This window comes from Perca flavescens, chromosome 23, assembly GCF_004354835.1.
Source record: "Perca flavescens isolate YP-PL-M2 chromosome 23, PFLA_1.0, whole genome shotgun sequence".
Lineage (NCBI taxonomy): Eukaryota > Metazoa > Chordata > Actinopteri > Perciformes > Percidae > Perca > Perca flavescens.
Genome location: NC_041353.1, coordinates 6,966,456 through 6,983,990, shown reverse-complemented (window position 1 = coordinate 6,983,990; position 17,535 = coordinate 6,966,456). Strand labels below are relative to the sequence as shown.

Genomic DNA, 17,535 nt, shown 5'->3' with positions numbered 1-17,535 from the left:
TGTGTATTGTGAGCACTAAAGATGGAATTTCAGTTACTGTACATCCATTGTATTTGGGAGGAGGCAGAAATCGCATAGACAGATAACTAAAAAAAAATAGACAAACAAAAACCAAAGAGCTCTGCATTGCTAGACACCACTAGAGGTAGGAGACAAAATGTATTTGTCATTTCAAGGAAATGACCCTTTAAATGAGTTCTTGCACTTTACTGTCAGTTTTTATTTTCTTCAACACCAAAAACTTCAACAAGTGGCCCCTGTGGGAGGAAACGGTACCAAATATTGATGTTGGGAGACTGACTGTAACACTCTCTCCACCAGCAGAGGACGTCATTCGCCCGGCAACCTCCCTCCCATTAGCCCCCCCTTCTCCACCTTCAGTCAACCTCCTCTCTGTCCCCAGCGACAGCCCCTCCCATCAAAGCCATAACCTCTCCTAATCCCCCCCACTCCTTGTTGCCCAGGAGACGGCTCAGACGAGCAGGTGATGCATTGACAGAGAGCAGATGGTTCCCTGTGGAGGTAAGCATGGCTGAACAATGCTTCCATATTCATCATAAAGTCTCGCTTACTCTCTGTGTCTCCCTCCTTCAACTGCGAGTACACACATAACTTCAAAGCTGAATGATTCATGCTTTCACTGACACACAGATATTTGTTCAGTCTTGCTGATTGAAACCGACCACATTCTGATGGGTCTGTTAATACAGCAAAGGTTGTGCAGACTGAGAGAGGTGATAATGTTGTGACAGGTTATTAAATAAATAGAAGCTCCTGCCTTCAGAAGAAGCTAGTTTACAGTACCTCAGTGGGCACATAAGTAAAGTAAAGACAAACAATAGGGGTGCCTTGCCTAGGCCTCCCTGTGCTTGTCTTCTGCAGGTGTTTTGGGGCTTTTTGCCGCAGTAACTCACTCCTCTAAAGAAGCTCCTTCTTTAGCCCCTGTCTCCCCTGGAGATAAAGTACAGACACCCCACTCTCCCTGTCTCTTTCTTTCAGCTAACTCCTGAATAATCCAACAACAATACAAGGCTCTGAGGTGGTGTGCAGCGATTCGCCAGAGGCCTGACTTGTTTTGGGGGGCAGCGGGGGTGGGGGAATGGCATTATGGAGATCAGCTAATGCATGTAAAACACTGCATCCATTTTTTTTATTGGAACAAGTGGTAAAGAAAAACTCTGTGGCACAATAGAGGCTTCGGAGCGCTACGCTTAAACCCACCACACCTGGAGCACACAACATGGGGTGAGAGTGGCAGCCCACCTCCCCCTACTGCCTCACCCATCATCACCAGCACCACAGCACCTATCAATACAAGCTGTAAGGAGTTTAGTTGGGCTTCAGGAGGAGGGGGCTGTCTGTATTCACTGCCTGACTATGATAAAGACGCACAGTGAGGAGCCATTCAAGAGCCCTGTGCCCATAATGGAGTCACTAATAGGTGCCTATTCAGCAAGAAAAGTGTTTTCTGGAGGAGAAAAAAAAAGTTTTGGGGAAGCAACAATCACTGTATGCTGCCTTGTGTATGTAAAATGTATTCAGCGCTCCACCCCTCCACCCTTTCCAACTCTTTTTGCTGTCTTTTTTTTCTTTCTATCAAGAGCGTCACCACTGAATAGACGACATGCATAGTTTGGAGTCTTCCTTTCATCCTTACTTGAAAATAAATTGAATGGTCTGTTCTCGAGTGTGTCCAGTCCAGCGGTAGGAATACACTCTTTTTCACCTCCCTCTCGCCATAAAACTATTAGCCATATTAACAGGTGGCCAACTTTTACTTAAAGTATCTTTGTGACTGGATTATTTTGATCTTTGTCAGTATTCATCATTAACATTAAAGTGCCGATGGGTGACGCTGGTCAGAGTTAATGAGCAAGCCTGGAAAATATCTAGAAAAGATAAACACGCTTACCTTAAAACACGGTACTGTACATGGAGGTAAAATTACTGCATGAAAATGAAGTACACAAAGTAAAAAGTAAAATTTTCCATGTTATCGTGTGTAGTTTAGTTTGTCCCAGATTTCCAAAAATCAGTCCCTAAATATTTCACACCAAATGAAAGTTTCCGAATAACATTTACCATCTACACCTTTTGATCAATTGACACTAAAATCATTTAGAAGAATATCTAGCTTGACCAAGGACTTGTCACCTGGAAGTTAAATTGTATCTTCAGACTGTTCAGTCATTACATCCGCCAAGGAGGTTTCTGTATGTTTTTGGTTTGGTTTGTCAGCAGTGTTACGAAAACCACTGGCCTCTGAATCATGGGGCGGAGACACAAATAACTTTTAACTTTTATTAACATTGCGAGATAGGACATTGCCTTGGCGGAGGTCTGGCTCTCCGAGTGTCTAGTTATAAAATCTACTCGAAGCCCATGAATATTTGGTTTCAAATCTCATATTATTCTCTCTACCTTTTTAAATAAGCAACAATCAAGGTTGAAGTCCAGGGGAAAATAAATCTTAATGTATTTTTTATTAAGAGTTGACCTGTCGAAAATGTCATTAATCCGGACTGCGTAGGTGTGGTTTGATCAGATTTGATTGACAGTGCTGGCAACTTAAGCCTTCAACCAATGATTTTGATCTAAATGATGCTGAATCCTGAATAATGGTTTTGTCCTTTGGCAAAACTTTTTGTTCTTTAGGACCTAGTTGCTCACAGTAAGAAGATGATTAAGAAAATAGGTGTTCAGGGATTTTAATACACAGATGCAAAAATCTGATACTTTATGAGTCGGGATGATATAATGAAATGTGATGTACATGATCTTGCTTCCAATAAATAGAAAGATAGATTTAAAATACATTATATCTCTGTTTGCTGTTTAGTCCTGAAAGGTGCCATCTCTTTGCTTCAAGCTAGTATTTGCTGCAGCCCCCGGTCCCAAAGGCACCAGGGGAGCAGACCTCGTGGGTGTGCTGACTAATCTTGAAATGCTGGAACCATATTGAAAAGAGGGGGAATGAACTGAGAAATACTGGGACCATATTGTGCTGCGTGTCAAAGAGCTTAGCTGACAGATTGATGAGATGAGGAAATAACGGAGCAGACCGGGGGTTGGCAGGAGGGAGTCGAGGGGTGGTGGTGGGGGGGGTGATCCCAGCATGGCATGGCAACCAGGGTTTGCAGTCAGAGCAGGACTCCCCGCAGGCTTGCCGGGCAGAGCCGGCGCAGGTCAACGCTCTTTGATTCTGGGTCTCGCAGTCGACAAAGGGCAGCACGCAGTGGGCTGGGCCACTTTCCTTAGAATAGCATGAAAGCCCTTGTAATTGTATTTTTATGTGTTTTGTGAGAGGCTTTGTCAGCTTTTTTGTGCTGATGTATGTTTATTTGTGTGTGTGTGTGTGTGTGTGTGTGTGTGTGTGTGTGTGTGTGTGTGTGTGTGTGTGTGTGTGTGTGTGTGTGTGTGTGTGTGTGTGTGTGTGTGTGTGTGTGTGTGTGTGTGTGTGTGTGTGTCGCGGGGGAAATGGAGCAGCAGCCCCGCCCGCTGCAGAGAGCAGACCGTACTGAAACAGCAGCCGCTTCAGTGACTATATAATGAAAAATCGTTACAGCGTACATTGACATTAAAATGTACACACGTTGGCAGTAGAGTCTGAAATGTTTTGCGCGGTCTTTCGCTGTACGTTTTGTTGGTAAATGTGAGATGTTCGAGTCACACACACGATCATCTTCATAACAGAAAGATGATGAAGGAGAAAAAGGAGAAAAATCTGAGTTTATATGAGGAGTGGTGTGTGTCTCCTCTCTGCTCTGACTGCAGGCTGGGATTGCTGTGCGAGGCTACTGAGAGACTGACCGCCTGGGAGGGCTTTTGGTCGGGGAGGGGCTCACGGCAACACCCGCTGCTCATTGAGCACAGTAGCTGCAGAGTGATACGTGCTTTTGAGTCTCCAAACACCACAAAAGTCTCCAATAACACCAGTAAAAGTCGCTAGATTAGTTTTTGACAAAAAAGTCGCCAGGAGGATGATTTGTTTGTGTGTTACAGTCCAACCACTTGCATTTCAACATGGGAGAAATTCTTTTTCTGAATTCTTTTTTTTTTTGTAGCCTACTCGCGCCCCCCCAGGGGGGCGGGCCCCACCGGTTGAGAACCACTGCTATAAATCAATTCAACTGTTTTCCCTCAGCCAGATTGTGTTCAGTTACCAATAAAGTGGTGCACAGAGAGATACAGACAATTAAAGCAGGTATAATCAATTACTGCAATTGTAGCATTTTAAAACTGATTGTTTTGGTTTTCCAACCTGCAACTTTACTGTTTTGATTCACTCTCGCTGCTCTCATAGTGTCATTTTCAGATGCAGTAGGCAGCCGTTTTCAGCGGAAAAAGCTCTAGGCCTAATTACCCATTGTACACTACCTGCTCAGCAACAGACAGACACAGTTAGAGACTAACTGGTCAAAATAGTGGAGAATTTAGCAGCTAAAGAGACAGATATTTCGCTCAGGAGTTGGTAGAGACAAAAACAGAGTTTAAAGAGAGAGAATATTGAACTTTCATTCATCAAGTGGACACACACACACACACACACACGTCTCCAAATTAATTCTGATGTTGTTCTGTGTCTGCTGTTTGAATAAGCAACTGTCTGCCAACAAGTTTTGTATTTACAGCTTGTTTCTGCTGCCCACCTGGTGACCAGAAAGTAAGACATCCCACGTTTAAATTTCAATCTTATGAGCTTTTATTTATTTAATTTTTATCTCTACAGGGAAAATGCACATTGATCAACATCATTGTAAATATTCCAGAGTTAGGCAAGTGCCTAATTGTCTTTCAGTAAGATGTTAAATTAGCAATTTAAAATAGCAAGATAACTGAATTTAAGAGAAAACAGGTGCGGATTACAAGATAAAGAATAGAGTAAGTCGAGCAGCCCACATAATATAAATAGATAGATAGATAGATAGATAGATAGATAGATAGATAGATAGATTGTATTGATTATTGAATGCAACAAAAACTATTAAAATATCTTGAAAATATACACAAGCTTGCATTAAACAGGGATGTACTGACTAACATAGCGTTGTCCTCATAGAAAAAAAAAAACATTCACATCCGTGCCACAAAAAACTACTGCGATGTCCTACCTTACTTCCCCTCACACAATGCATTTTCTGGCAGTGTCTTAGCAACTGGCATTGTGGTATCTGGATTACCCAAAAAGCACTGCAGAGCCCCTGTAGGGCCGAACAGAGGGAGACCTCAGAGAGAGCGTGCTTTAGGAAGGGAGATGTAAAGGAGAGGTTGATCTCAGATGGTCCCAAGAAGCTTTAGTACAAGTCACAAGTTGTATTATTATGGTTAGAGTATTTTCATGTTTCTTTTTTATTTGTCACTTTTAGAAAAAATTAACAAAGCAGATTTGTCTTTTTTCAGCTTCTGCGGAGAACAAATGTCTTTCAAAACTAGAACAAGTTTAAAAGACTTATTTTTGTAGCTGAAGTGGGACATGAGTTGTGGGGGTGGCTGCTGGTGTCTCCACTGTAAGTGTTTGGTCTGGTCACCATGGAAAACGCTGACTACACCCAGCTTGTCCACGAACCTTGTTAATATTACACCAAGAGCGCATTTACTTTTACTCGGTTTGTCCTGCACTAAAAATCTTGAGATGAAGAGCCTCAAACTTAAGTCACACTCTAGATAATAAGGTTTGATCGGAGATACAGATAGAGGGCCTTTTAGAACATGCACCCCCACAGAAGCACATACACACTCCACTGAGCTCTGATTTGTGGAATTGATAGGGTCCATTGTTTCCACAGAGCTTGCCACTATATGCCCTGTAATGTAATTAAGGCCAGGAGATTTATGCTGCTGTATAGCAGCCCAGAACCTGATCCATGTTGTGTCTGGAGTTGGGCTGAAAAGCCCTCTCTCTGTCCAGCTGCTCCTGATTTCTGTTCTGGCCTCTGTCACTGTTTGGGGCTCCAGTGCTGTTCACTTCTTAATTGAAAGCTTTGGTTTATTGTGTGCCTCGTTTGTGTGTTGCATGTAGAGGGAACACGCATTTGTATCAAACTCAGAAGGGAATATTGTCTTGTGTGCTTTTTTGCTTGCCAAGGAAACGATATGCATGAGAGAGTTGCACCAGTTTATCAGGAGGGTAATTATTAACAGCCATAAGCTATTCAAATAGAGTGCATTTTTTAGCCTCCCACAGAGAGGCATTGCTCAGTTCCTCTATTCTTAAATCAGGCTGCTACAAAGCGTGAAGGTATATTATTTGGACTGTTGTTCTGCTGAAATAGCAGTGTTTTCTTGTTACTTCAAGACTTCAGTGATGAAATGTTAAATATTTTACTAAGACAACGAGTAAACTGAAAGACTAGAGCATGTCTGCTGTCGAGAGAAGAGGAGCTCAAGAGACACACTGGAAAAACAGACTTTCCAGAAATCAGGATTTCAAGCTTCCCTGGAGGCTTCTGGCTCGGCCCAGGCATCACGTCAGCATGAGCACCTGGCTGCCTGATGGCTCCTGCTCTGCACAACACGCTGACAGGGTGAGTCCATCCATGCCCACCCAGCTTTTCCCCCAAATGAAAGACACGTCAAACGCTGCTGAAGGAGCCCCATGTTGAGAACATGAGAGAGAAGATCCATAAGACCCGGAGCATCTGTCCACCTCTCTGACACTAATGAATGTTAAGTAGGTTAGCTGCTGGTGTGCCACTGTCCCACAGGCCATTGTGACCGGTAGTGGCAGCGGGGCTGTGCTTTTGTCAGGGTGCGCCAACCCCCTGTGAGACATCTAAAATGGCTGGACTGCTTACTCCTGCACACAATCCCAGCACCAATAGTTGCCATATTGATCCCCCCTGCTTGCAGATTAAAGCATAAAAGGAGCTCTGTCCTGCCAGCGGGGGTCCCCACTGACTCCCAGAGCTCATTTCAGGGTCACAGAGTCCTTGCAGCCCCCTGACCCGAACCCCAACATGAACACACACAAACACCGGTGTGAGGCGGGATAGAAACCTTTCCAGGGATGAACCCCATTAAACAGGATTGGTCGGATGCTCACATTCACGGCTCATTATAACTGACCCCAGGCATTCTCTCTCTCAATCTGGGTGCTCTCCTCTTCTGTCTCTGCTTCGAACCTGGCCAAAGCCATGCTGAGGTGGTCACGCTCGCCTTTTGTTTGCCATTGATAGCTCGGCCGTTTGTTTGATTGTTTTCTGAACTGGATCTCCTCGTCAGTTGTGTTGCACTGCATTGTCGAGTTCCTGTGGTGGGCTTTTTAAAGTTTTTGTCTCGGATTTAGAAAGTGTGTAGCTCTTTTGTGTCAAAGTAAGTTGGTTTATCGACAAATCCGGCAGCTGATTTATGTGTTGTGATCTCAAGCGCCGCTACCATTACTACAGTGGCAGAGTTGAACCGAACACATTTACACTGAGAGTGAAAGCAGATGTTTGGGTTATCACGGTTGACAGTCTGTGTAAATGTGGAAGTTATAGAGTCTCAAAGTATAGTATGAAATTGGTTATGGCAGTATTTGGGGGAAACAACTTTAACATAGTGCTTCTGTCTGACCTTCACAGTCTGGATGTGAAAGAGCTGTGTGGAGTAACTAATTAAACTCAGCAGGAATTACTTGTTAGCTTATGATTTATATCATAAAATGTGAGAAAGTAAAGACACATGTTATAAGTGAAAACTTAACAGTTCAAGAACTGTCTTGGTTCACTCTCACCGGTATCATAGTGTTAATGTGTGAACGGTTAGCCACTAGTCAGCCACTAGCTGATGAACATAGTGGAGCATTCAGCAGCAAAGAGACAGATATTTCCCCCAGGAGTTGGTAGAGACCAAAAATAGAGCTAAAAGAGAGTGAATAAAGACTTAACATTCCCCAAGTGGGCAGACAAAAAGATTTATGATGATGTCGCTCTGCAACTGCTGGATAAATAAGCAGTTGTTTGCAAACTAGTTCATCATATCAACTTAAAAGGTGATGATGTTGTGGTCTGTTTCTGCTGATCAATATTGGCTATTGCAGGTTTAAGAAATTTGATGTCATGGGGTAGAGGCTTGTGGATTTTGGTTTCCATTTTTTTTTCAAAGTTCATAAAAGCACAAAACTAAAAACTAGACTTCACTTTGAAAAGTAAAGATTATAACCTTTTTTAATGGAATTTGGTGACTCTATTTCAACATTTAGGCGCTTTAAAGCGAAATCCTTTACATAAATGACAGTGTTATATGCAAGTTTAAACGTGAGTAATGGCAGCTTGTTTATTTCCGCATACATGTGTGTTAGTGTGTTCTTGGTGCTGACCTCACCAGGATGCAGCTCTGATTTCTGGCCCTCTGTTCAATGCCTGCTCCCTTAATTAAACGTTGATTAAATGCCTATTAATGAGCCCTGACTCACAGACAGGGTGTAATCAGGTGAAACAGAATTAATAAACATCTAGTGTAGTGCTCAGGAGAGAAGGAAGGGCTCCCCTGAGAAAGACAGACAGATGGCGACAGGAATCACCAGAGAGAGCAGAAAGCAGAGTGGGAGAGGGGATAAAGCAAAGACCAGTCCCCACTTTGGTGATTAGCTCTAAATTGGTAATTTGATCTAGCCCGTTCCACTTACTCATTATTGATAAGACCGACCATGTTTGATCACATTTCCCCCTGCTGGCTCAGACCTGCACCACAGCACTTCCTGTCTTCTTGAGTCCTGCCAGCCCACGCCGCTCTAGCACTCAATGGATCTGACAGGAAGTACCTTGAGGTGGAGTTTGTGTGGAAAAGGGGGCGATAGAAGCAGTAGACACATGCACAGTGGAAATCCCATCTGCTAGGAATCTCCCTAATCTCATCATCTTAATTAAACAAGGAAAAGAGGGACAGCAATCACTTTAGACAAACCCTATATGGGATTATATGTTTTATTTGTGATGATGGGTCAAACGATGACATCAAAGGCAGAAAGAGGCCATTGAATAATGCTTTTCAGTTTGACCTAATAAAACACAAGCTTTGGTTGTGGCATAGTTTGACAAATGCATGCAATTTTGATTGTACGTAATTTTATTCTTTATTGTCATCAAATTTGTATATTAATCATACCATAGTTGTTGAGATTATGTTCCATTTAGTAGCTGTGCTGGACCTTTTGATTGTATAACATAATTGTCATCAGCAGATAATGTTTGACCAGTTGTCATGGAATTGCAGATGTTAATTTTTTTTAAACAATGCAGTAGAGCTGCAGCCATTATTCAACTCATCTACTAACTGATTAGTTGATCAACAGAAAAATAATCACCAATTATTTTGATAATCAATTAATTGTTAAAGTAGTTCATGCAAAATGGCAGAACATGCTGTCTTATTTTTATTTATTTTTTTTACTAATTTGTGCAACGTAGGAAAGCTTTTTTGCACACCTCTTTTGTCGGGCATGTGCGTAGGATGTGACCAAATGTAGCAGATCAGGAGCTTAGAAAGAGTCCCGCACTTTTACTTGCGTAATGGTCAGTGTGCGGGACTCTTTATAAGCTCTTTTTACTATTTTCTGACATTTTATGAATCAAATCATTAATCGATTAAAATAGAAAATAATGAGCAGATTAATCAGTAATGAAAAATAATCAGTTGCAGCCTTACAATGCAGCTTATGTTAGCAAAGCTTTAATTTATGTATAAATCCAAAGTGGTTTAGTAAACAGTCTTAATAGTGAAAACATAATACTTTAAATAGAAATAAATAATTAAGAAGAAACATTGGTGAAGCATTTTCTTTTACTCACACAAACATGTAAAATTCATACATTTTCTTATTCATTAGGATTTTGGCCTCTTTCCTTTGCCTATTTTCTGTTTCAGTTCACATAATTTCTCCACATTATTGTCACAGGCCAACCCAACCCCCAGCCACTTCATCTTTCACTGTCTCAAAATGTACTTGATTTCACATTCAGCGTATAATTAGTAACAACAAGGTCATTGGGCAGCAAGCACCCATGATTCACTGGGAAATTGGTTGTTGTTCATTATTTGGCTGCAATTAAGGCTTCTATTAAGGATGGAGAGCTCGCGAGGTATTTCTGGCATAATGTGCATAATCACATGTGATGTGCTTTGTTAAATACAACAGGTACGGTCTAAAGACAGACATGACGCTGCCCTCTAGCCTCTCAGGGTGCCACTGAATGGGTTTGAGAGTCTGGCACAAGCTGGCAGAGAGCTCCACACCAGTGCACTCCAAAGGAAAGGGAAACACACATGTATACACACATCAAGCTCCATTGTCCTCCTACCCTGCAAACCCCTCCTGCCCCCTGTCACCCACTCTGGTCTGGGGTTACAGCCCATGAATGAAGGGTGAGTCCTGGGAGGATCTGCTCTCTTGCTCCCTGGAGTGGACCTACTCTCGAGCTAACTCGGTGCTTCTGCGAGCTGCCAGGAGCTGCAAAGAGAGATGGATGAGCCACACTGCTGCGTGATGTGTCGCCAGTGATTAATGAGTTAACACAGTGCCCCCTGATCCACTGGTCAAACTTCACATAAAACCACCATACTGTCATGAGGCAGCTACATTTTAAAGGAAAGAAGAGAGGTGAAAGAGATGAGGAACAGACATATTGTATACTTAGCAGATGTTGGAGAGTGGTTGCGTGGGAGAGCAGACTCCATCATTGAGTCTTCTGCTATAGTAGCTCAAACCACCGGAAGAGTTTCAAAGCAGCTCAACAAGCAAGACAGAGGGGTTATTAATGCACTGGTGGGGGGTTTAAATGTCTCTGGAGAGCCCTCTCAATGTACCGCTTTATATTTGTTTTGCCAAGCTTCAGTCATTGTTCTCATCCCAGGGGCCCACGGAGCAGGAGATTATACTGAAAGCAGTTCATTTCTGAACTCTTTTGATTAATCAATCTTAATCTGATGAATTTTTTTATTTTTTATATGTACCTGTGTGCCATCTTTCTGTTATCAATACATTTTTATATTTATTTGGCTTATTTCTCTCTTCTTACCTTGCAGAGTCCCATTTATGTGTCTTTTGTCAGCAAAGCCATCTTGTGGGATAGAGGACTCTGCCACTACACTGTGAGTGCCCAAATACTATTAGAACTTATTAGCAAGTAGGCCTTTTTATATTCGTTCTCTTTTTTCGTACAAGTGTTCCAAGCTGGATTCAGCAAATCCTAGTAACTGCACCAAGTTATTGTTCACTTATCCTGATGAATGTCACCTTTTCATGTGTAGATGTGCGTTCATCAAGTTGTGAGACTTGATCATTTGCATAAATGACACCACCAAATTGCTATATAAGCCTACCTTTTCTGCCATGTTTGTGAGCAAGTTTTATTCTCAAAAATGTTAAAAGAAGTTTAAAAGAAACATTTCAAAATGCAGAGCTTGAAGTTGTTCTGCTGGAAATCAGCATACTAAAACTTAACAAATTTAACAGTGTCAGTAATGGAGAAGAAAATGAGAATATATTACTACTGTTCAATAATCACAGAGCTGTACTGTGACAGAAATAAAGAGGGAATGGTTTGACATGACATTAGAAACCAAGTAGTTTTGCACAACTAAATGGGAGAAATGAATGAGCAAACGGCGGATGTTTTCCTGGACAGCGACCCACATAAAGACCCTGAGGCAGCTGTAAGAGTGGAAGATTTTACAGCTGAACTGTAAAAGTGCTCAAGCCAGAATACTCATGCACGTTAAAAAGTTATGAAAATAACCCCTTAGTTTACTGGCATGCCATTGTGTACATCATGCTGATATGGTGAACAGAACATTGCTTTTTACATTAGGTTTTATATTATATGATTTTTTTCTTTAGTTGATGTCAGTAACAAGTCTAAAGGTTAGTTTTTAAAGCATAATTCACAAGACAAGTGTTTTACTTTACATGACTTGTAAAGATATTCAATTTACAACAGTAAAACAGAAAGAAACCAGCAAAAGTTTGGCTTTTTTTTTCTTTTGATAAATGACACAAACGATTAATCCGTTATTACATTTATATTCACTGATGGGATGCTGAAACTTTTAAAGTTCAAATTCTGTAAAGCTTTTCAAAAATTAAACCAAATCCCAATATTCTTGCCTTTCCTCGAACATGTAAAAAGAAACACCCCTCTTCTTCTTTCTCTCCTCAACACTCAAAAGTCCCCACCTCTCTCCCCTTTGCTGAAAAGAGTCTGGGAGTGGATGTGCCACAATTAACAGTGAGGTTGCCATGGCAACATCAGAGTTGTGTGGGCTGGCTTCCTGTCTTGGCCTCTGGTTAAACAAACAAGTAAGGTTGGCAGACAAAGACGCTTGCTGGTCCTTACAGCCTCATTTACGTCCTCAACTGCCTTCAGCACTTCTGCATTCAGCAAGTTCATCAGGCCTGGCATCACCCTCTGCCATCCTCCACCTCTCCTGCTGCTATATCTAATAAATTACGAGGGCATTGTGATGGTAAAACGACTCCCGTCATACAGCGACACAGCATTTACAGCAAGCGTGTCCCTGTCTAAACAGACGGACAGTCGACAAGAGGCTGTTGACCCAGCAGCCTGCTTTATATAGGCGTCAAAGCTCCTGTACTGTCACCCGGGACACGAGCTGCAATGGGACAGTCCAGGACAGAATGCACAGGTGCCCAAACAAGGCAACCGAGCGGCAGAGCTCCAATTTAAAACTTAACATATATGTTTTTTGCACAAGGAGTTTAGCCAGGGTTTTACGGCTTCAGTTCAGTCGTGAAAACCCTTGATGATATACAGCCGACATGGCATTAACCACACTTCCTAACACAGGTTGACAATGCAACACCACCAGTATGGTCCTTTTTAAAAGAGTATTGCACTACGTCTGTAACATTGACAGACTCATGATGGACAGTTTTTTTTTAAATATAATTCAAAACTGATACAACAGAACCAGAGATTATTTTTTAGGCATTTCTTCTCAAAACCTAGTGCCTACATTACACACAATGCAATCATAATGATCGACAATTTAGTCTGAGATTCAGGTATGTTATTCTAGATCTAGAACAAGCTCACTCGTGCTGCTAACCTCAAGCAGAGGTCTGGTAAGCTCACTTCTTTCTAACTCCACACCCACAAATTTAAAAGTAAAAAACCTTCAGACCCAGCTGATGCTGACTCAAGTGACATCACTCGCATAGCTCCCTCTGATGCCACAATACGCTTATGCAATATCACATATGCAATAGTACTCCCCAACACCTGTAAACAGACTTTGATGTGTAAAATCTAAATACTAAGTAAAATGTCTAAATACTTCTTTCACCACTGTATGTAATGTTGTATTGGAGTCCTGTCATCCTGTGCTGTGTTGTTTCAGGATGTGGAGGTTCCAGGGGAAGAGTTGCCGGGCCCTCTGGGGCTGCGTGGGCCTGCAAAGGGGGGGGGGTCATTGTCTAACCATCGAAAGTAGAAAGTTGCTCTGAATGCTAAGCTGTATCTGAGCCTGGCTTCTGACACGAGCTGATAATCAGATTTACTCCCCTGAATCCGCTGGACTCCACAATGCGCCCCACTGTCGTCGTCCCCCGCTTTGCCTCTTGCCGGCCCCATCGCCAGCATCCCGACCCTTCATCCACCCTCCCTCCTCCCCCGCAGCAAAGCTAATTACACCCCACAGAAACACAAATCTCCATGATTTAAAAAGTCACTCTTTTTCAGGGGTTTAACCTTGTTAGGGCCAAAGCCTGGCTTTCTTGTGCATCAGCTCTGTGAAGAATTCTCTGTTCCTGCAGACACTGGGACATAGACACACTTCTGTCTTTGCTCGTAGTCGTCCGCCTGTCAGAGGGTTCACTCGGAGGCAGTGTAATTAAGCGTGTGTGTGTGTGTGTGTGTGTGTGTGTGTGTGTGTGTGTGTGTGTGTGTGTTTAGAGGTGAGGGGGGGGTGAAGGAGCACACGCAAGGCTGTCCTCTGTAGGCCATCTGGGACTCTGACTAACTAATAGACTTCCTACATTCATCGAGCAGCGCTACTTGTACATCTCAATCAGGGAGCTGTTGACCACAAACAGGCCCGTAATGACATTAGCCAGTTCTGGCTGTGTGAGGACAGCGTGTGGGTTGACTGACGCCAGGAGGTCAGCCTGTTTCCTGGGGGCCTGCATGGGGCCCTAAGGAGCCCACACAAGTGTTATGGGTGTGTACATAAACTACACTATTTCCTACTGTCTGTGATGGATGCTTTCCATTACAGTAACGTTTGTCCCTTTTCCAGTACTGAGCAGTGCTGCAAAGTTACTGTATATTTTCATTTGAATGGTAATGAACTATTTGTACTTGAGTTTCTGTTCATATTAGATTGAAGCTGAAGATGTCAACAAACAATTACAACTTTGAACATTTGATTAATCTTTAGTATTCAGTAGTCATTGTCTTGAGAGAGGTGAAAATAATAATAACTTCAAATTGACTAATAAAGAGTAAAGACAGGAATTCAGACTATATAAATGTAGATGGTTTTCCAGTGCAATAAATTCAGTAGTATTTGAATTTTAACATTAAGTTTTTAGTCGTAATTCAATTTCACATTTAGGTACTGAGTTGCTTAACAGATATACTGTAGTTATTTTTGGCCAGGTTGGTATTTCTATTACTTTGAGTTTGTAAAGCATGAACGTAAAGAAAATTGGACATCATCACTGTTAAGTTTCTCTGATCATTTAAAGAAGCGCACAGGCTAAATAGAACTAATATGATTGAACGTAATATCACTGTCTTATAATAATTCTGGTTAATTACAACTGGGGTCTTATTTTTATAGTATTGGCCATCATTTCTATCAGGAGCAATATTGCTACAACAAAGTCCAACAGAGCAAGAGATACGAGAAGTCCGACAACAGTTTAGCAAGTCATAAGCAAAAGGAGTTTGCCATGTCATATAGTTGTACAACTTCAAATCTCAAAGATCCAAGTTGTAATAATCCTGACTTATCCTTTATAAAAAGAATATATTTCTGGTATGAATGCATTTTATGATATAAGATATAACTTGCTATATGGTGTGCAAAATAATCAATTCTATTGAATTATCGCCCATGCAGTGCTACTTATTGATCCAGATGTGTAAAGATAAGCAATTTTTAAATATAGAGGCAATTCAAAGTGCTTGACAAAAAGCAAGAAAGGAATTAAAATGACACAATGCATGAAAAAGATAAATTAAAATACAATAAGATTAGATTTAAAGAATAAAATACAAAAAGATACCAACAATAATGGACCAGAAATATGGTTAGAGTGCAGTAACACTGGAATGCAATCACTAATTTTTAGAAATGTGTGAAAATGTCAAGTGTAAACTGCTCTTTAGGGGTGGAGTCTCACAGAAAACTCATCAGTGTGACCATGTGTAATAAGAAACAGGACACACAGCTTTGTATGATTGTGTTTGCATGTGTGGATGAATTATAAGAGCTTTTGCTTGGGTTGTAATGACACCGACGTTAAACATTCGTGCCCGGACCTGTTCTGCAGAAGGTCATGAGTTTGATAACACCAGCTGAGTTTAGCTTCACAAAGCCCTCCTCAGCCTTTTGATGGGCCTGAGTGACAGGTAATGAGGAGGCCGTAGGGGAGGAAGAGGAGCGAGGAGGAGGAAGGGCCCCCATCAGCGTCTCTTGTTCTGCTGTTTTTACCTCACTTCTCCCTCTTTACATCACAAGAATGCAAATCTTTAAAGCCTCCAGATCTGAGAAAAGGGAATCAGTGGATATGGTGCAGGGATTTAAAAGCTGATCCTCCCTGTGTGAGTCACAGACAGTGACCCCACCTTCCTCCCCCCTTTCTCTGTCTGAAGGTCTTCTGGTTCATCGTTGTATTCAGGACAGATGTATCTGTGCATTTTATGGTTGTTTGTATTGTGTTAAATGGGTGAGGAGCTGAACTTTGTTTTAAGATGAAGCCTAAATCCAATTCAAATAAAGCCCTGCGTCTGTAGGTCTATTTGTTACAATGTTTGCTCTCTAAAGGCCAGAGAGGGACTAAATGAGTGAGTCACTGGCACCGAGGCTGTACGCTGGGAATGCTTTCCCTGTTTGGCGTGCTGCCGGCAGCCATCCGTCCCTCTACATTTCCAATATTGACCGTCCTGTCTGCTTTTATCTCTTGTGTCCCGACCCTGTACTCTAAAGAGTTTTATCACCCTTGATAATAGATACTTTTCTGCTTACTTTCTTTTAAGGAGAAAGGAGGTTGTGGGTGTAAGAATAGAAAACTGGAGTTACTTTGTGTGCTGAGGAAGAGAGGTGTGATCTGTTTTAACAACACAAGGGGGCAGTGGTGGTACCATGCATCATTTGAATTCTTTGCAAACAGCACAGGCTTTCTCATTCAGGCTTTTATTTTGAAGTAGCATGGGACGCCAATGTTTTTCAGAGTGAATATGTTTGGTATATTGATTGACATATAGGAGATGTTTTCATAGATCAGAACCTGATCAGAACAAATCAATCACCACTGAGTGTTAAACGGTTTAATGGGAGACAACAAGAGTGTGCATTGTAAAAACAACACTTAACAGTCACTTAAAAGTATTTTTATTGAATTGCTTCTTATATTAATCATACTAAAATGCAATGAAATTGCTTGTTTGTTTATTAAAGAGCATTTAATGGGGGGAAATATTAGTTTTTTTAATCTGCCAGGTAAAATTAGAGGCAAATTAAATCCAATATGGATTCAAATTTTGTAATTATATTATAATGTATTATATTATACATTCCATACATTTAATTTAATTTAAAAGGATTAAGGGCATTTGATATGAAAACTAATTGAAAAAAAGTGTATCTGTCAAACTTCAACAACCCCCAGTTTCTGTCTTTATCTACTCTCCCAGGCCCATGATCGTCCAAATCATCGTCCCTTATTGTGTCCACGGTTCTTGTCTCACATGAAAGTTCGTCCTGAGGACCTCAGACCTCCTTGTTTCCTGAGCTCCAAGTCCAGGCCACAGCCTCCATCTCAGGGGAAGACACCGAAAACGCACACTCTCACTGCCCCAAAGACACAAACGTCAGAGGGTGAGGCTTATCTACAAAACACCTGGGGCTTTCACACCATCACAGCCTCAACAGGAGGAGGGCACTGGTTCCTTTGACTCCACAGCTCTGCTCATTAACAATTTTTCTCGCCTTTTCTTCCTCTCCTGGAGCAGTGGAGGTAGAGGCCACCAAGCTCGTTGTTAGCTCTTAATCTCTCTGTGGTTGTGTTTGGTTAAGTGTAAATCTCCTCTCTGGCAAGGAAGTGCCCACAGCGCCGCCCTCCTGGTGGTCTTCTGGTGGGAGTGAAAGGCCCGGGGCCGGCAGACCTGCCGCTCCTTTCAGAGCCCGGCCTCTGATGTGAAGGCATTTTTCCCAGCACACACCTCAGCTCCACAGCATGGCACTGCTTTCACCATGCTGGGGTGTGTGTGTATAGCGGAGGAGGGGGGCATTTCTCAGCACCGGGGTCTAACACTAATTATTCTACCATATGGTGGTCTGCTCCCTCACAATCGTCCTTAACCTTGCTGC

At 42.0% G+C, this 17,535-nt stretch overlaps 1 protein-coding gene across 3 annotated transcripts in view; it reads left to right on the top strand.

Annotated features, from left to right (window-relative positions):
- LOC114550256 (uncharacterized) overlaps positions 1-17,535 on the top strand; it is an 89,495-nt gene that overhangs the window by 14,287 nt on the left and 57,673 nt on the right. For all 3 annotated transcript variants that reach the window (XR_003691660.1, XR_003691659.1, XM_028570903.1), the window contains exons 3-5: positions 465-522; positions 11,005-11,070; positions 16,860-17,043. Coding sequence is in view for 1 of the 3 variants with exons in the window: in XM_028570903.1 (XP_028426704.1) it covers positions 465-522; positions 11,005-11,070; positions 16,860-17,043 (308 nt within the window). In the remaining 2 variants the exon portion in view is untranslated. The remainder of the gene's footprint in view (positions 1-464; positions 523-11,004; positions 11,071-16,859; positions 17,044-17,535) is intronic.